Source organism: Martes martes (assembly GCF_963455335.1).
Source record: "Martes martes genome assembly, chromosome: 6".
Taxonomy (NCBI): domain Eukaryota; kingdom Metazoa; phylum Chordata; class Mammalia; order Carnivora; family Mustelidae; genus Martes; species Martes martes.
Genome location: NC_137893.1, coordinates 84,639,467 through 84,659,526, shown reverse-complemented (window position 1 = coordinate 84,659,526; position 20,060 = coordinate 84,639,467). Strand labels below are relative to the sequence as shown.

Sequence of the window (20,060 nt, the reverse complement as noted above, 5' to 3'; positions counted from 1 at the left end):
AGTGCCACCTTATCATTTCCCCGTTGAGCAGCACTTAAAGTTGTTTGGAAGAAGTTGAGAGCAAATGGGATCTGATATTTGGGGAGGAAGAGATGCCCATTACCTCATCCTAACCAACGTCCCTTCCTACTGATATTTTGTTTTAGGGTTTGTATCCAGTTTTGCTGAAAATGAAATCATCTTTCAACTCTCAGGCTGTGTTAGTGAAAATGAACTCTAATGTGATTAGATATTAATGCCGTGTAATGGAGGATCGGTATTAAATTGAGGCCTTCTGATCCTATTACACTACAAACGCTCCCTCCTGCTCAGGCTGCTGCCCTGCCAGCCCCCTTTCCCGGGCCCAGGCGAGGAGCTGAGGTGCTCGATCCCCTAGCCCGCAGCGGGAGCCTGGCTCTGCCGAAGGCCACTCCCGGCCAGACCTCTCTTCCTTCATTGCCTTGGGTTCCCTGCCGTGGCGTGGGGGGGAGCAGGGGCTGGACCTCAGGAGGCGTAATTTGGATCCGCCTGCGCTCTCAGAGCCAGGAGCATGTTGTTGAGGATCACGAGCTTACAAGTGCCAAGTTCTACCTCCACATCCAGAAGCAGTTGAAGATTTTCTGGACAGGCATGCAGCTAGAAATCTTAAGAACAGTCTTTACCTCTTCTGCGCCCAGCCCCTCTGCACCCCAGTCCTTTTTGTGAAGCTGACTTGAACATGATAGTTGTCAGTAGCTGCTGTCACTTGTCCTGGCTATGCCTGGTCTGAGACACAGGCTGTGGCCCAGACGCAGGCTGTGGCCCAGCCCTGGTGTGTGCCGTCACTTCCCGTAGGAGTGGGGATGGGTGTTTGCTGTCCCACGCAGCGTGGACCCCTCACTTCCTTTGACCTGCCAGAGGAAGGATGCCCATCTGTCAGCCACACAGCTTGGCCCAGAAGTGACAGGCCTGTGGGAACACAGGCCCAGGGCCGAAGCCTTCACCACAGGGCCACCCTTGTAGGCCTGGCCCCACCCACAGACTGTATCCCACCCTGCAGATGCCCCAAGGGAGCTGTGTGGGCCTGGGAGCAAGACAATCCCCCACCGAGAAAATTGGCCAAGAGTGCAGGCTCTGGGGCTGGTCAGAAGGCATCACCTTCATGTATGAATAATAGCATTTTTACAAAGAGAGTGATTTTTCTTGTGCTGTTTCCAGAAAACTGCTTTCAGAGGCACAGACTTTGCACACAGGACGGTAATGACTTTTTAATGACCTTAAGGGGCCTGGGTGTCCAGGCAGCAGTGAATCAATCTCAGTAGGAGGCTCATCGTGAGAGAGAAGATGGAACACCTGAAACCAAAGGGGGAAAAAACAAACCACAAATACATATATTTTCTTTGGTAGCGGTACTTGGTAATTAGACAATTACAGGAAACAGCTTCCCAGCAGCTGGCATTTCCACTGTGTGAGCGGAGGAGGGATGGCAACAACTGTGAACTCCTCACATTTATTACAGAAAATATTATTGGAGTTTACAGTCGTGGGTGCCGTGCTCTCCTCCAGCGCATTCTAATGAGCTGTGAGCATTAAACCAAGAGCAGAGCTCCTCCTCTCCGGGGCTCTTTAGGGCCTGCTTGCTGGGCTTTAAATGAGCTGGTTTTTGAGCCCACCCAGAATCTGGCTGGTGCTGAGAGTAAGCCCTGGGGCGGGGGCGAGGGGTGGTGGGGGGTGCATTTGGAAGCAGGAAAGAGGAGGTGGGAGAGGCCTGTGGAGAAATAGCCTCTTCTTCCCCAGGTGCCATCATCTGCATGGGGCAGTGTTCAGACAGAAGAGCCTTGGGTTTCACATGGCACTGAGTGACCCCTACTTCTCCATCCCCTTTCCTGCCCCGCCCCGTCCACTTCCTGCCCTGGTTCAAAACTCCTCCCAGAAGCCCCCACACCTCTTAGAGGCGCGCCCCCTCAGCCAATGACTCCTGATGTGGGCCCATTTCACAGATGAAGAAATGTATTGGATGAACCCCAGCGACCTGGATCACTTTTCTCTTTGGCCACACTCATGTCTCAGTGTGGACTTGGACTGAACTCTGTGCCTATTGATGGCAAGCTTTGTTAGAATCCCAGTTGCCTTCACAGAAGGTAGGAATGCTCTGAGTGGGGATGCTAGGTACTGACTGCCTCTCTCAGACACACATGAGGTGGCACCCCGTTCCATTCCCCCAACTGTCCTATGTCGCAGGCCTCCTGAGGATGGAGGGCAGGAGCCCTCAGCATCTAACCCCCCGACCGGCAGTGTTGGCTGGGTTAACAGCACCGTCTAACCAGGCACACGGTTGTGCTTCCTCTCACAGGTCCTGGCAGTCTGTAACTTTTGAGAGACAGCCCGCCTCCTTCATCCGAATCGTGGGAACACACAACACAGCAAATGAGGTAAGGGTCTCCATTCGTGAGCAACGCTGTGCTGTTTCCTGACGTACAGGTAAATGCTACATCCCGAGCTAAGTAGAACTGTTTGTTCTCCCCGCTAATGGGCTGTTGTTCAGAGAGCCTGGTACAGAAGAAAGTCCTGCTCTTGCACAGTGGGGATATCATTATCATTTCTAGATGTCTCTTCACTAGGAAATGAAAGCCAACTCCTGTGGCTTTGCTTACTCCCACCAGCCTCCTTGTGGAATCGGCCACCACAGAGACCTTGAGAGGTCACACGCCCTGTCCTCAGAGTTGTCCGTTTTCCCAGACGACAGCTATTCCAGAGGTCCCTTGGCCCTCCGAACATGGTGTTTAAGGAACCTCAGCCCCACAGGGGCCACCATGGCAGACAGTTGCTGGTTTTCTGTCTGTTCTGTCCTATGCCAGGCTGCACAGAAATGCTTATGAATGGGCCTGTTCCTCCCCTGGCACCAAGGCCCAGATTGTTCCAGGGGACCACACCGTTTGTAGGTGTTCCTTCACTTTGGGATTTCATGAGGGAGAGTGGCTAGTTGTTTTCTCCCGTTTTGAGCACCCACAGTCAGGACAGCAGTCACGTTAAAGACCTGAGCCTCAAACATTGCCATGCTGTTTTCTCTGGAATGTAAACGCCCCAGAGAAATGCACTGGGTTCCTCTGGATCAGAAAACAGAGGACAGGGGCTGCTTGGGTGGCTCAGTTGAGGAAGCATCTGACTCTTGATTTCAGCTCTGGCCAGGATCTTAGGGTTGTGGGATTGAGTCCCATGTCAGGCTCCACACTGGGCGTAGAGCCTGCTTGAGATTCTCTCTCTCCCTCTCCCTCAGCCCGTCTCCCTGCTTACACTCGCACGTGCTCTCTCTCTAATAAATAAATAAATAAAATCTTTTTAAAATATAAAAAATAAATGAAGAAAAAATGAAAGGAGAAGACAGTGCCCTTGGTGAATAGAGAAACCAGGACACCTGAGTGTGAGGGAGGCCGCTATGACTAATTATACCGGGACAGCCAGTGTAAACCAGGACTGAGCCAGACACAGCTGGACTGCCCTCCCCTCCACAGTGTGGCTTCCGGTGTGCTCACGGAGGCACCTGGGCATTCACGCACACCATTTAAGGTGAGACCAGTGTCAGTCAACACAGTAAGGTAACTGCTTACCTTTTCTGTTCTTTGAGTGGGTGTTGAGTGAGCACTGGTGGCTGGATGGTGGTGTCTAGTGTATGTCCATGCTGTTGACTTCGTCTGCTTATCACGCCGTTGCTTTTTATGCTTGTGTGTGTTTAGTGTGAACCTCTGAAGGACTGCTGGTTAAAGGCAGGAATCATAAGGAACCATAAGGCTGAAATGGGAAATGAAAGGCAACAAAATGGTAACCGCTCTGCAGCTTCCCCTTAAGCTGCTCTTTCTCAGATCTGTCCGGGGCTGGCTTCCTGGGCGTGTGACCAGAGCAGTTGCGTGGGGCTCCACACCCAGAAGAGGGCTCTGTGCTTGGGGTTTAATGCTCACCAGTACCATCTCGAGTGCTTCACAATTTGACCTATCACTTTGTTCTTGTTAGGGCAGCTGCATGGGACGATGGAGCATTCACCTGGGGCTGGGAGCCTCAGCCCGCACACAGGCCCTTCTGGCTTTCCCAGGACAGGTTCTGAGCCACCCACCCTCCACTCCCCGTGGGGGCCTAGCACGTTTGCAGGGAGGGTCCACATCTGGTATGAATCTCACCTGCATCATAGGATAGGGCCCCAGGCACCTGTGAGGGTCTGCCCTGGCCTCAGGAGTTCCCCTGGCCAAGGGATTGCAACAGGAAGTAGCAAAGGAAAAGCCTGTGTCAGGTCAGGAGAGAAACTGTGGGAGGAAAGAAAAAGCTTTTTTCCTGCTTTTTGAATAAGAGGCTCTACATTTTCATTTTGTGCTGAGCCCTGCATATTACATAGCTGGCCCAGTTGGTGCATTGTGTTTGTCAAATCGGAATTCTCCAGAGCACGTCAAGGTGTTTCTGGTACTTACGAACACATTTTAAAAAGTGAAAATATTGTGATAATTTATATTCATTTTGCCTTTCTGTTCGTTTAGAACAAAAATGATACACGCCAACAATGTGTTTCTTGCAGAGAAGAGCTGATAAACAGAAGCCTGAAACTTTCTCTCTTACCTCTTCATTTCACAAATCTGAAAATTAAAAAAGTAAACAAATTGAGATTTTTCTTAAAGCACAAAATTAAAGAACTCTATACATCAGGTCATAAAAAGCACCCTTTTCTTTGATGAGGCAATAAAAGTATATTTGAATCTGTATTTTAATATATATTTGAGCCCCAAACCAAATATCATCATATTTTAAAATATTTTTTTCTTTTTAAAAAGTTTTAATTCCCATATAATTAACATAAAGTTTTATATTAGTTTTAGGGGTATAATATAATGATTCAACAATTCCATACGTTACTCAGCATATTTTTAAAATTTTGCCTAGAAATCCCGGTTTTTCTACCACTTAAACTTACATTAAGTTACGTGTTTATTATGTACCAAATCGGAAAACAATTTATCTTTCCATAATACTAAATCAATGTAAAATTGAATATTTTTCATTTGCAGTCACTTATTTCTTATGTAATACATCCAAAAAACCCAAGCAGTTCTGTCTTTAATTCCTTTGTGGGATTCTGCAGTTAGGTATTCCAGCAGAAGGAATTCTAGGTCAGAGAAGGCCAAGGAGTGAGTGGGGTGAGTCTGATGAGTGTCTCCCAGAGTTTAGCCCCAACCCTATCCCCTCAGTGACCTTATAAAGAACAGTTTCCCATTACAGAACCCTGAAGTTAGAGTACAAGATCGTCTCTCCCCAGATGAGCTTCCTGAACTGTCTGTGTGGGGAGATCCAACCCCACTGACCAGCCCGTTTGAATGGGTTGACTAGTAGGCTGCTAATTAATCGGTGATCTGTTGCATTTGGCTCATGATCCTCAGTGTGATATTGCCAACTGGGAAACCTTTTAAGTCATAAAATAAACAATGAACGGGATCAAAAGGCAGGACCCACATACTGTCTTTCTCAGAGCACATAAGAAGGCACAAAAGTGCTGAGTCTCCCTGGGAATCAAGAATGCAGCGGACTCTCAAAGACAGCATTCTTTTCTCCAGTGTGCCACTTTCTGGGGCATTGTTTTGGACACAGCATCACCTGTCTTAGAGAACAGTGGGAATGTGTATACATCAGTGTGGTGATGTTCAGAGGTGAGAGAGACCAGGCTGCACTAAGGGAAGAGGAGTGATTGAGGTTGGTCCAGCAGGACTCCTGGGGAAGGCACCCCGGAGGAGAGCTCAGATGGCCCAGACAGCCAGGGAAAGGAGGCTGGGGGCACAGTCAGGAAATGAAAATGGCCGGGGGTCCGGACAAGCCCCATCCCTAGTCCCACAGAAGCCAGAACCCCGCCATCAATCAGAATATTAGAGTCAGGGTGCTGTTTTCTCACAGGTGAGGGGGGTAGAGGGAGAGGCGGGGTTTCCTCAGCCTGTCATTGCTTGTTTGCCAAGTGATGTCCGTGGCCTCTTTTTCGTCAGAGCCAGGACCTTTAGAGACTGAGTGTTACCAGAGGCTTTCAGAAATTTCAAGAAGTGCAACTGGGACTGGTTTTTAGCATGTGTGGATAACGGAAAGAGAAATGTGGGTGAATACCTTTGCCCCACCCCCCACAGAAGATTGTTTTCTGCAGCTGCTGCCCCTTCCAGAGAGGAAGTCAGGCAGGGGATGGCAGGGGGAGCATCGCTCAGAGGTGCCTGTGACTTGAGGAGCATTCCAGGGGGTGGTGGTTGGGCCGTTTGGGCAGATCGTGGAAAGTGCCAGCGCAGTGTGTCCCCTGGGAGGGGGGCTTCCGGCTGCTGTGCAGCTGTGCGGCTAGAAACCACCCCAACATCCACATCCCTCCTGCTGCTGGACTAGCAGAACCCCGCCTCCCCCCAAGCTAAACCAGCCTGGGATTCCTTGCCCAGTGTAGATGTGTGTGTCCTGCCCCTTCGGCCAGGCCTTCCTGCGTGCGAGGCCCACCTGCGGTCAGCCACGTGCTGGTCTCCAGGCCTCCCTGCCATGGGGCTCTCGGGTAACGGCAGCGTCAGCCACCATGGAGCTTCAGATTTCTTGATCACCTGTTTTGACATGCTTTTGATTTCCTGCAGCATTTCATCCCTGTCCTCTGGGAAGTGTCTGTCTGCTGCTGGCATCTGTCTCTCATCTTCCTTTGTGAGCGCCGCAGCGAGGAATTCATTTAATTTTTTAGCTACATTTACGACTCCTGTCAATAAATTTCCCTAATGCTTACCTCACAGCCTCCTCCACTTCCTTCAGTGACCTCCTGCCCTTGTGTACTTGGCATCACCCTTGCCATTTATCTTCGCTCCGGAGAACATTTTCCTTTCGTTCCCCACAGCGTGTGCTTTGTCATCCTCCACTCTGCAGTCTCCCCTGTGCCGGGTGTGCCTCTCACATGGCTCGCGCTCCTCTCCTTTACCCTCGGACGCTTCTCTTGCATGTCTTCTGCGCACTCGCAGGGTCTCCTTTGTCTCCCTGTCACGCTTAGCACTAGATGGCAGACGCGTGTCTTTCAGCACAGCCGCCCTCTCGTCCTGCTCCCCTTTGGTTGCTTCCAATTGTCCGACTGTCCCCGGGGCCGGCAGCCAGCAAGGTCCTCCTCGGCTGCTTCCTCGGGCACATTACGCTGGTCCCGGTGCCAGGCTGGCGATGGTGTGCTCATGCCAGTGCGGTGGCCCATCAGCCTCAACCGCTCATCAGCTCTGAGTGCCCCCGAGGCAGACGGTGCTTCTCTCTCCAAGGCTCTCTTGTCTGACAAAGGGTAGAACCGGGGCCCTTGGACAGCACCCCACGCGTCTTGGCCAACCCGAAGCTGCCGCTCCGGTGACTGCAGCCGAGCCATGCCGGCTGGGATGTGCACCCCGAACAGGCCCCTTTGTTTCCATTTCAGTAATGATCGTAGCAGAGCCTCACACCACCATCCCCAGAGATCAGATGGGTCCAAACAGGATCCGTCCAGGGACCTCTGAAAAGCAGTCCGTGGATTAAAGGAACAGAAGTTAAACCTGTTTTGGGTTTTTTGTTTGTTTGTTTGTTTTTTGTTTTTTTTAATGGCTTTCCTGCATGCCTGGGTTTGAGAGCAAGTTCTGGAATGAATTTTCAGTAGGCAGAGCTCAGGGACACAGACAGCCCCTGGGGGGAACAAAAGGACTGTGGGGAAAAACGAGCTATCTGCAATCTAGAAAGACTGTGGTCCCGTTCTCGAGAACCGGGAACAGTGGAACGTGAGAGCCTCTGCCAAGTCAGTAAGCGAAGCTGTGGAGGGAATGGCCAGGCTGCCTGTCGGCTGCTCTCAGGGTTCCTTTCTACTTACCGGGTGTGTATAGCTGAGGACAGAGGCTGTATCATATTAACTGTGTGTCCAGGCACCTTGCGTGGGCCCCGTGCGCGTATGCATGGAGAGCCTGTCAGCTGAGGGAGCAAAGGAACCGTTCGGTCTGTCGGTCCATCCCTCCCTCATGCTTCCTCAGCCACCAAAGGCAAGGACTTAGTGCTCCCGCTTCTCCCCATCAAGAGCCTGTGTCACTCCGGAGGTAGACATCCTGCAGCCACCCTGAAGAGCTGCTGAAAGCAGACACTTTCATAAATGGAAGGGCAAATATGCCACATGCCTCCGCAGGTCCCAGTTGAAGATCCTCATAGTAACGATTGTTCTTACTGCAAATTATAGTAGCAGCTCGTATTTACTGAGCAGTTACTGTGCTCAGTACTGAGGCTAATTACACTGTCCACTTGGCAGATGTGAAGGAGAATCTACTCTCACCCACTTTTTAAGGATGATGGACAGCCCTTCGCCTCTAGCACTGCGGGAGTATAAACTGCTGTCATCACTGGAGAGAGGAGTTTGGTAAGATCTAAGGTCGGACATGTGTGCGACTACCCTAAGACGAAGAATCTGACGCCTGTGGGTATTCTCTAAAGAAGCTCTCACACATGCTCTGGGTACAAGAGTGAAGACGCTCCCAGCAGCACTGTTCCTACGAGACCCAAGCAGGACACCTCCCAGTTGTCCGTCCGGGGAGAATGGATAAGCCAAGCATCGCTGGGCCGTCATCCACACGGTCATCCAATCACAGCATGTCGAAGCAAAGAAGCCAGGCACAGAAGAGTACAGAGAGTAGGATTATATTCATATAATGTCAAAAACAGGCGAAAGTAAGCTGTCATATACAAGGATGTGGACACGGGTGGTGAAACTTTTCTTTAAAAAAAAAAAAAAAAAGCAAAGGAATAATTATTATTAAAGCCAGAACTGTGGTTTTCTCGGGGTGGGGAGGTTCAGGTCAGGAAGGGCCGTCCTCGTGGAGGGACCAACAGACACCGGCAGTGTTCCTGAGTTGTTGACCCTGGTGGAGTCTACGTGGCGTTCACCCTGTGATTATTCAGCAAGCTGCGCATTTACATTTCATGCATTCTTTAGGGCGTGGTTTCCCCAGTAAAAATGTCCTAAGCAAAAAAGAAAATTTGACGAGGAAGCTAGAGCTGAGCAATGTTAAGTATTTTGCCCAAGGTCACCCTGCTGGCGAGTGCCAGTCAGGATTTGAATCCTGGCAGTCGGTCTCTGAAAATATCCAGACTGCACTGTTTCCCAAAAGGACACACTAAGTAATAGTAAAGCCCCAGAAATGAGCCCAGCTCTGCCCAGCACAGTCAGGCGTGGCAAGCACATGTCTCCTGTAGGCACACTTCAGGCACCAGCCCACACCAGATCTGGGAGAAAAACAAAGGCAGGGCCCGGCTTAGGGCTGGTGGTCGTCAGCCAGGTGAAGAGCAAGCCGTCCAAACTAGAGCCCAACAGCCCAGTGGATGTAGACCAATGCAGGGGCCGGGCGTGAGGAGGAGGCTTCCTCATCTATAAAATGGACCACAGGAGCCCCGCCCTTGGGACTGGAGAGACATGGACGAGATGGGGGGCGGTGGCAGGCTCCTCCGCACTCGTGCAGGGGACATGCGTTGCGTGGGCTGGCCACCGGAGGGTCTGCACAAGCCTGCAGCCACAGGACAGAGAGTCTGTAAGTGGCTGCTTGAGCTGCCCTCCAGGACCACTCAGCACGGAGCCCAGAGTGAGGCAGAATTTATTTACAGGCATCTATCAGGCCAGTGAGTGGCTGTGGGTCCCAGTGCCATCCTCGTTCCCATAGCAACATGTGGCTCAAGTGAAGAAAAAAACACAAAAACAAGGAAAGGGACTCTTTTTGTTGTTGTTTTAAACAAAAAAAACTCCTTCCTGGCCTGGTGGTAATTATTTTCCAGACACCCCCACCAGGTCTGATCGCACCCTCCCGGGCTGCCCCGGGGTCTTCCCCTTTTAGCATCCTCTAGAGGCTGTGCTTTAAGCCCCCAAAGGCAGGGGGCCCCCAACGCAGCCATAGGCTGGCTCTCCAGGCCCGAATTCCTGCGCAGTCAGCACCAGGCCTGAAGCAAACATCCCAGAGGCAGAGACTCTAAGAGATGAGAGAGCAAATGGACCAGTGAGCCTCTCCCTCAGAGAGCTCCTGACCTCAGGCTGCCGCTTCTGCCAGGGAGGGGGACCCTGGTCCTCCAGGGGATGTCACATAGCAGTGATGGGGAAGGGAGGTTCCGAAATCAAACGTGCTCAGGAGGAGAAATTACCAGTGCAAACCAGGCTTCCGACGGCACCCGGATGCCCTGTGGGGTCTATGCAAGGCAGAGGGCAGGATTGGGTGTGGGCCAGAGACAAGACAAGCACAGGAACAGTAGGGCGTTGGCACGGACAGGTCAGCCTGGCTGGCACCTGTGAGTTTGCGGAGCCTTTGCCCAGGTCCCTCACTACACGGCACTTCTTGAGGATGGAGATGGTGTCCTGGTATCTTCGTGTCCCTGCACCCAGCCCTGTCCCCCACAGCGTAGCCCTTCCATAAATCAGACCAAGGGCCAGAGCTTTAGTGCAGGGTTCTGAGGGAAATAAGCTCTGGGAACCCCCTATAACAACCTGCAGCTGAGGAATGTGGGAGAGTGGAAGATTGCACCAGGCTGTAATCCCCATGACCTTGGAGAACGGCCGGCCCATAGCTGTGGGCAAGTCTAGGACATGGGCAGCTGGGGCTCCATGTGCTGGCCTTCCAACCTGAAGGGGCACAGGCAGGCTCCTTGATGCCCCATCCAGCGGGAAGGGGTCCTTGGCAAGGCCACACCTACCAGGTTCTACCTGGGAACTGGAACATTTCCCCTTTTTTGTTTCTTAGTCTTTTTTTTTTTTTTTTCCAAAATAAAAAATATACCTCTAACACTCTAGGGCCAGAGTAATGACAATGAGAGAGTAAATTGTTCTCCCTGGAACTCTGGAGTGTGTACACAGAAAAATACGGTAACCAGGGATTGCAGGGCTACCTGGAGTGATAATGTATTAGAAAGGCTTTTTCTAGAACCTTCCAAGCCATAAAGTTCCAGGGATCTGTGGGAGCCCTGGCCTATGCGAATATGGGAAGGTAGAATTGGAAAGTTTAAGAACTTGCCATACCTAAGCAATGTCACCAGGACATCCTACCTGTTAGGATTAGGTAGTTGTGCAAAACAGTTGGGGCATCGTATCACCCCTAAGCAATACTGAAAAAGTATTGTTCACAATCTGGAAATGTCTCCCATTAACAAAAGTTTTCTTAACTGAAAACCAGGTTTTGGGCTGTTCAGATGAACATAGAGCTTTTGCTTATAAAAAGGGGTGTTTTGTTGGAGAAACTTGGACTTCAATTTCAGAAGAACAAAAAGTGACACGTCCCTGCAAGAGAGACGCCTATGCGGTGCTCCCGGGGTGGGTGTAAGAAAGATGTTCATTGTCACTGGCATCGGGATCCGTGAGCACTTGCTGACCGTGGCGTGGGTGCAGGTGCCGCTGCCACAGACACCAGGAAGCGGGCGGGCTGGGCTCCAGAGTGGTATCACCCAGAAGCCTCGTCTTTGTGCCTGACTTACAGGCAGATATCCCTGAGGGGCGGTTATCTATTTTACCAAGATATGTCACCTTGGAAATCTAAGTCGAAAGCTTGGGTCACGAATGCTATTTGTATCGGCTGGCATGAAAGCAGTCGGGGAAAATTACTCAGGAGAAACCAGAAGAGCAAGGTAGAGCCGTGGATCAACATTTATTAATTTTTCCCCATTTTTGCTACAGTTCACGGCGGACTCGGCACAGCCTGGGAAAACAAGGCGGGGCTTCTGTGCGTATGAGGGCCTTGAAGCTCTGTGGCGTACACCGTGCTTGGGGAGGCCCAGTAATGAAAGAAGGCATGGCCTGCAGCCGGCCGAGCCGCTAGCCCGAGCCCCGAGCAGAGGCCCGCGCTTCTGTGCGCATCCTTTCCAGGTGGCTCCCAGAGACAAGAACGCCCCAGACTCTCTCAAACGTGTTGAGAATTATGGCTCCTGGAGAGGAAAGGCGAAGTGATAATAAACAGCAGCTACAAAAAAGGACACCCGGATAGTGACTCAGGCTGGGTCGGACTCGTACACACGACTACCTTCCAAATTAGCCAGCTCCTCTCGGGGGATAGATCCAGCGGCCGTTGAAGCTGGTTCAGCGAAGGTGCCCCTTTGTGAGCAGCGGCAATCAAACAGGCTAATGGGATACATGATTGCCGAAAAGGGGCCAGGAAAATGATGTGGCGGCCGCGGTAATGGTTTTGCATAAATCAGTAGTGTGACTCTGCCCTGTATGCCTCATTCGCTTTTGGTCACATCCTTTCCGAGGGGTATTGCAGTCTTGGGAAGGTTCATGGGAAAGCAATGGAATGACGGGAGCTTCCGAGCAAAGAGAAACCCAGGACCTGGCTGTTCCCCCTAGAGGGCGGCAGAGGAGCTTGAGGGCGCGGCCTGTAGCGTAGCCACTCCGGAGGGCAGCCTGGACCCCCAGTCTCCCCCGGTCTTCCCTGGTCTCCCTGCAAACAGAGCAGAAGCCCTGCAGCCTCTCTTGCCTTGGGCACTTCAGCAGAGGGTGCGAGGCCGCATCAGGGAAGGATCCAGTTTCCCCACAACAGGCTCACTCTCCACCCCTGCTCCCAAGAAGAATCGGGCCCCTCTCCGGGTGCCCAGGTTCCCGGGCCTGTGCGAGGTGGTGGTAGTGAGACACCCGGGCCCGGGGCCTGGCTGGCCGTTGGCCTTGTGCTGTGTTGGGCTCAGGGCCAGCACACTGTTCTCCAGAAAGGGGAGCAGGCTTAGGAGCTGCTCGGCCCTTGAGGTTGAATCCCACCACTCCGGGGACCTTGGGCGCACCGCCCTTGCCTCCTCTGCAGAAAAGTAAACTCATACCAGCAGGGGCGCCCCTGCGCCCCATCTCCCCTGCTCAGCGCCTGGTCAGTGTTTGTGCTCTGTGGGGCGCTTGAAGTTTAAAAAACAAAAACAGGGAAAGGATCTGAAGGCAAGGACAGGCCCTCGGAGGCTGGCTGAGCCTGGAGCCCCACCCCGCCTTCCCCCCACCAAGACCCCGCTGCTTCCCCGTTCTGTAGCATGGCCGGCTGCCATCTGTCCTTCCAGAGAATCTTTCCAGTCACTTCTGACCCTTTTCTCTCCTGTGTCCATCTCACCATGTTTCTTCTCAATTTGGGTTATTCTTCCCTTTAAAAATGAGTCTTTCCTGTTTATCCCAAATCACTGAAGTCTACCTCAAGGGGTTTTAGGATTTAAGGGTTTCTTGTCTCTATCTTCTTCCTTTAGACACTTTCCCCCCTTTTAAGCAGTTTTTATTATTTGTATTCCTTTTGTAATAGTTTTAATTGAGTCGTTTTTAAAGAGCCGCCTCTGTCCGGAGCCTCTAGCCCCCTGCCCAGGTCTGGCCAGCCCCTCAGAGTGCTGCCCCGAGCCATGCCCCCCACTGCCCCCCACCCATACCCTCCTGCTCTCTCCCTCACCACCCTCGGCTGGAGAGCTCCAAGGGCCTCCCCTTTCCTGCTGCGTCTAGGGCTCCCTCCTCTGGCCTTTCCTGCTTGGTTGCCTCAAGCTTCCCTACTCAGCTCAGGCATCTCCTCCCCCAGGAAGCATCCATTTCCTAACCCCCCCCCACCCCCAGCTGGCTGGGCACTCCTCTGTGCCCTCAGGGCTCCCTGTAGGCCCAGAGCCCCTTGCTCATCCACAATGTCTCTGCTGTCCCTACCGGATGGTGCCCCTCTGAGGAACCAGGAGCCATGTGGTGGGCATGCAGGAGGTGCCTCATACATGTTGTGGAGTGAATGCATGAATGTGCTCAGACCTCCTGACCTCCACACCCCAGTCACCTGCTTCCTTCAGCCACTCCTACCATACATGTAGGACCCGCTCTGCCCTCTGTGCCTGGTACCCAGAGGCACCCTTCTTATCCCGACTTCTGTCTGCCCTCTGCCTGCTCATTCTAACTCCCACTGCACATTTGACCTCTTCGTTGACTCCAGCCCTGACCCGTCTTCCCATTTGTAACACACCCTTTTTCTCTTAGAACCATCAGCACAGGGGCGCCTGGGTGGCTCAGTGGGTTAAGCCTCTGCCTTCGGCTCAGGTCATGATCTCAGGGTCCTAGGATCGAGCCCCGCATCGGGCTCTCTGCTCAGCAGGGAGCCTGCTTCCTCCTCCTCTCTCTCTCTGCCTGCCTCTCTGCCTATTTGTGATCTCTGTCAAATAAATAAATAAAATCTTTAAAAAAATAAAAATTAAAAAAAAAATTTAAAAAAAAAGAACCGTCAGCACACAGTTTGTGACTTACTAAAATTAAACTGTTTCCTGTATGTTGCCTTTGAATCTGGCAGAGCCTGCTTGGCTCTCCTGAGATGCTTAGGGAACCCACACTGAAGTTCAGTGGTCCTTCAGGGACACCCTTGGGCCCAGACTGAAGCTTAGTATGGAGGTGGCCCTGTCCCTCCTGTCTGGTCCCATGCACACCCATCCCGGGGCTGCAGGAGAACATGGCCAGGCAGCCAGCAGCCGGACCTCCATGGTTTACATAGGAGAAGCTCCAGGGAGAGGCTTGAGAGAACGTGTGGGTGGGATTCCAGGCAGCGGAGGTGTGTTCTGGTTGGGGGGTGGGGTGTGCCCTCAGCAGCCCCACCCACACTTAGAAAGAGGAGTGCTCCTAAGGCCAAAGAGACCATCACTAACCCGCCAAAGGATGCTCTTGTCACTTGAAAAGCTTAAAGAATGTTAAACTTGGAGAAGAATAGGTTAATAGCTGCCACTCAGGAGATGTTCAGGTTTGCCCTTCATGGCACAGGTCACAGCCAATGGCCTGGATAGTTCAGAATCACAAAAGGCCCTCCCATCAGGCTCTTGCCAGGTTAGCACCTGCAGACGGGCCCAAACGGGAGATGTGCTCCAACAGAGAGGAGGGGAAGAAAGGAAAAGGAAGGAGGACGGGGGTGACTTCCTGGGGCACCTCGAGGACCCCAGGAAGCCCCGGGCCGGCCGAACAGGGCCGGCCTAAGCTTCAAGGAGAGAAATCCGCTCCCTCTAAGAGAACCTGGCTCTGCCAAAATGCACAGGACAGACCGAGGATGCATGGCCTCCGTTAGTCTTCATATTAAAGTTTGAGATGTGACATTTGAAACCGGTAGAAAAATGAATTGAAGTAGGAATGGGGGAAAATAGTGATGCAGGAAGGTAAGCACAGAATTTGTATTTTAACTACAATCTCACAGCCGCCATCACATTTTTCTCCTCTCTGAGCCCGAGTCTACAGTAGAAGGTTGTGTGTATACTATGCACACGTGTGTGTGGGGGGGTCATGGTGCGCATGCTCAAGCCGTGGAGGCCACAGAGCCCCTGGGACGAAGGAGGGACAATTCTTTGTGCCCCCCACCCCGACCTCTGCTCCAGCTGCGCTGCCTCCCTCAGGGAGAGGAGCAGGTGCCCACCAGCCCTGCTCTGCGTTTTGCCCACTCCCAGGCTACCAGGGCCTTTTGCACTACAGACAGGCCCTTATCCAGGAGCAGACTCACCACACACTGGCAGATCCAAAGCTGAGCAGCTCCTGTCCTGCCAGCAGGCTCGAAGAATAAAGGGAGCCAGGCAGGGGGATGGCCGTTTTCCTGGAAGTGCTGGGTGCCTCTAGTTGGTGTGTCCCACCCTCACGGCCCAGAAGGTGCCATGCCCCTGGGCCACATGGCCTGTCCGTGCAGGCTCCAGGGACCCACCAGCCAGTGCAAATACCACTACAAACCAAGTTCACTGAGAGTGCTACCACTTTCCCCGTCTCACTTGTTTAGTGGAAGCCTGGAGACAAAAGGGAGAAAGCCTGGGATCAGGTAGTGCCCTATTAGCTGTCGGAGAGCCAGCGCCCTATCAGCTGTCCGTCCAGGAGGCTGTAGTCCGGTGGCTGGGTTTCTGCCCCGATGGTTCCCCCACCACCGTCCCATCAGCAGCCCAGCACACCAGTTCGTTTAAGACTCTCTGGCACCATCGGGCCCCTCAGGAAGTGCAACTCACCCCTAAACCCCCTTCCAGCTGAGGCTTCCAGCCTCCCAGTCACTGCCCCTGCCTCTTGCTGGGATCCACCACTGCCAGGCCCCTCTTCACAGCCCTCACTTTCCCCAATGAGCCTGTGCGGCCCTTCCTGCACCCCAGCCCCCCTGCCCCCCAGCTGCCTGGGCTCCAGCCTCTTGGGCCAGCTCATCCCAGAGTTGTCCCACTTTGCTGAACTTCACCTCTAACAAGTAGTCAAGGTTGATATGTGTTTCTCCTGAGTCACCCCATGGACTATAGCTCCTCCCCTTGGCCTCTGTGACCTCCTGCCCAAAGCTCTCCCCCATTGTTGAGGACAGTACGGCTGGCCTGGAGCTGACCACAGTGCCCTCCATCTGCGGGCCGCCCTGCTCTCATGAATCACACATCCCACAACCCATCAGCCACATGTGCACTTTTGAGGCCAGAGTCTTTGTTATTGGAGCTGACGTACAGGCCCAGCCCCGTGGGAAGTGCCCAGTCTGTGTTCGCATGATGAGCAGGTTTTGGGATGTTCCTCAGCAGAGACCTCACCAGCCCCATGGAGTCAGATCTTTCCCTCAGACACCACTGGTCCTTTCCTCCTAAAGTCTTCATCGGAGTTAATCCCCTTGCCTAGAACACTTCTAACCCCCAAATGCCCCTCTTTTCCTCCAAGCCATGCCTATTAACCTTAAAAAGCACTCCCTTGAGGGCTTAGAGTCTCCCAAGGGCAGCAGCAGTGGCCTTCAAACATTTTGTTTGCTTCTCCCCTGGAAGAACTTGGGAAGAAAAGTATAAGTAACCCACTGAATATTTAAGGTTGAAAAGTGAAATATGAAGTTGAAATACAATTATTTTTATAAATATGAGGTAAAAAATACACATTTTTATAAGATGGAAGATGAGGAACCAATTATTAGGAATAAATATTTGATGACATGATTCACTAAAATAGATTTTAACCCACTTATTGAATAAGGCACACCAAATCTGAAAGTCATCATGCAAAACCTTCACTCATGGGTTTTAGCCAGCATATCTTGAAGATGTTTTAATTCTGGAAAAAAATCTCAATTATGTTTAAAAAATCACATGAGTCATGAGTATACCTCACTTCTGAATTCGGAACATCTCCCTGGGCAGAGCTGCGCCCTCGCGGGGCCCGGTGCTGAGGCGGCTCAGGGCCCAGCTTCCCCCCAATGAGGGCAGCAGGCAGTTGTGAATTCAGTCACGTTCTCAGGCAGTCTGAGCACGTGCAGGCACTGAGGATCTGGAAATGGATTCCCCTAAAACTGCCACTGTGCTCCTCAGAAAGTGGCTTGGCCAGCCCCACACCAAAGGCCACCGCTGCCGAGGAGGGTCAGGGCAGGCCCTGGGGAGTGCAACCCCAGAAGGGTCTGGGTGTTTGTGGAGAAAGGAATTTCCCTGGGTGCCCAGGATGGCAGGCCCGCTTCCCTAAAGGCCCAGCTCTGGCCGAGCGTCTGGCTGTCCCTTGACACCAGTGGAGACCTGCACACCGCCGGGCGTGCCGGGCTCACACCCACACACACTCACATGGTGCCTCCCCTAGCGGCCGACCTGCGCCCCGTCCATACCGGCGCCACCCCAGCCCGGAGCGAGGAGCCCAGGCGCTGGCCCAGGGACTCCCCGGCTGTGGCCGTGCTTCTCCGCTCCCAAGGGTGGCTGGCTGTCCCGCGCCAGCGGTGTGTCCCTGACCTGCCTGGCCCACGTCAGGGTGCGGCGTTCCCTTCCTGAGGGCCCCGTTGGGGCAGAGAGGGAGGGGCCCACCTGGACCCTTGAAGACAAGCCTGGTCCTCCCCTGGGGTGACGCCCTGCTGGCTGCTTATTTTTTAATATCAGCTTTATTGACCCATCAGTCACATACCGCATGGCTCACCCACAGGGAGCGCGGCGCAGGGTTTCAGCAGAGCTGTGCCGCTGCCCCGCAGCCACCCTGTTGGCTGTCAACCCAACTGCCAAAAGCAGGGTTCATCCACTCATTCAAAAGGAAGAGCTTGGGGGACGAGAGTAACCCGGAATGGAATCATCCAGTGAGAACATTTAAAAGAAAGATTTTATTTATTTACTTGACAGAGAGAGAGAACGCACAAGTAGGCAAAGCGGCAGGCAGAGGGGGGCTTGATCCCAGGACTCTGGGATCGTGACCTGAGCCAAAGTCAGACGCTTCACCGACTGAGCCCCCGGGCGTCCCCAATGAGGACACTGTACGGGAAGCCATGCCATCCTGCCTGTGACTCTAGCCCATCAGCCCTTTACTTCTGTCCCAACTGACCGAGAGCAGTGTCCCACCTCCTCGTCCCTACCCCGTGGCCGCCTCCTGGGTGCGACACCCACCGTGCTCACGAGGCCTTTGCTCTCTCCTGCCAGGTGTTCCACTGCGTCCACTTTGAATGTCCGGAGCAGCAGAGCAGCCAGAAGGAGGAAAGCAGCGAGGAGTCAGGGCCTGGGGAGCCCAGCCTGGCGGGTCCGCAGCTCGACCCCCACGCCCTGCAGGCCCCGGGGGGCAGCTCCCTGCCGTCCAGCCCCGGCTCTGCCTCTCGCTCGCCCAACCGGCAGCACCAATAAAGGGGGCGCGGACATGGAGGCATGCAGTGGGCCCCGAAGGCAGGGCCCAGGATTGGCATCCTCCCGGGAGGGATCTCTGTCGACACCCCCTCTCCCCTCCTGGGAGGAGCAGACGACGCTAGCAAAACGGACACAGGACAGGCTTTCTCCCAAGGACAGAAAGGGACCACTTTGTTCTCCTCTCAATTTGTTCAAATCAGGCTGGTCTCCAGGGGGAGAAAATGGGTCTTCAATCTTCATCAAGTCCACCATTAACACCCTACCTCTCTAATCTAACCCGGGCAAAGAGGCCGCGGTGGACGGGCCGGTGTCGGAATGCTGCGACGGCACCAAGCTCGGGAGAACCCATCAGGCCTTTATTACCTCCGGGCACCCTTTAGGAAGTGGGTTTCCGTAGAGTGTTTACTTTTCTGGAACACATTGCCCTGGCAACTAAATGATTTTTTCTTTCTTTTAGTTATTGTCCATTTGCTGAATCATAGGTGTTCCAGATCTTTTTGAAATGCTCAAACAGCAAATCACTTGTTTTATTCCCTTTTGACGCTGTAATTTTCCTTCCTTAGTTTTGAACGGTTAGGCCTGGGGTGGAGCGGAGAAAGGCTGTGCACAGCTCCTGAATGAGGCACAGATGCAGCTCGTCATGGCACCGGGGCTGACAAGGAAAATCCTCTAAGGAAGTTCAAAAAAATACACAATGAGCAAATCAATCCGAGGACACTGGAGTTAATAATCACTCGAATTCCTGAGTTATTAACCTGTCATTCCTGAAACGTACCCGGCCTTTAAGCTTGGGAGGCTGACAAGGAAATGGTTATTTTTGCCACCTGCTAATTTCCTGTTCCTGAGTCTGTAAATGTATCTGTACTTCCGCAGCAGCTTCCGGTAGGGCTGAGCCCGCCCCTGAATCACCACCGGTTAGCCCGGCAGTGGGACGGTAGTCCCCTGTGCCGGCGAGTGTCAGCTGCACGCTCCTGGGGCTTCGCAGGGTGGTCGTGGTGGTTCAGTCTTCGCTGTGTTTCATCCCCAGACCCGACTACTTGGCCAAGGTTGAGAAGAAAAAGTAGTTCTAAGAAGGTTTTCTCCCCATCCTCATCGAGCCGATCTCTGACTGCCACGGCCTGATGTGGCTGAGCTCCCTCTCCTTCCTTAGTGCTTTCCAGCCCGGCGCTAACTACCCTTTGTAACATGCTCAGCCTGCTGTCTGGGGTTCACTCACCTCCGGAGCCCAGCCAGGCTGAGCACCGCGGTCCCCTGGCCCCCCAGACGCAGGCCCAGGTCCTCTGCACACCCTGTGACCCCCACTTGGAGGGGGTTCCTTTTGGGTTCTTAGGCACACTGGTTGCGGGTGGACACAGAGTCCCTGGGCCCACTAAGTAAATGCTCTCCCCAGTGTAGCTTGGTCTTGAGTGATCTCTCACTATGGGAACTGCAGCGGGGCATCAAACCATAGGATTAAGCCGGAAGGTGGGTTTTCTGTTTGAACAGGAGCAGAAGGAGATAGTGGGGGAGGGAGGTGCGGGGAGAGGAGCCACAGCACCGCCCATCAGCTCAGTTCACTCATCTCACCCCTTCCCCACTGTGTG

General features: G+C 53.2%; 1 protein-coding gene across 2 annotated transcripts in view; it reads left to right on the top strand.

Annotated features, from left to right (window-relative positions):
* Positions 1 to 19,229, top strand: part of BTBD9 (BTB domain containing 9) — a 411,032-nt gene extending 391,803 nt beyond the window's left edge. The window contains exons 10-11 of one of the 2 annotated variants that reach the window (XM_080806282.1): positions 2,312 to 2,390; positions 18,280 to 19,229. In XM_080806282.1, the coding sequence (XP_080662408.1) occupies positions 2,312 to 2,390; positions 18,280 to 18,477 (277 nt within the window). In that variant the 3' untranslated portion in view covers positions 18,478 to 19,229. Of the gene's footprint in view, positions 1 to 2,311; positions 2,391 to 8,233; positions 8,700 to 18,279 lie in introns of those variants that run through there. The other variant, XM_080806283.1, reaches the window with a different exon arrangement.
* Positions 19,230 to 20,060: the final 831 nt, after the last annotated feature.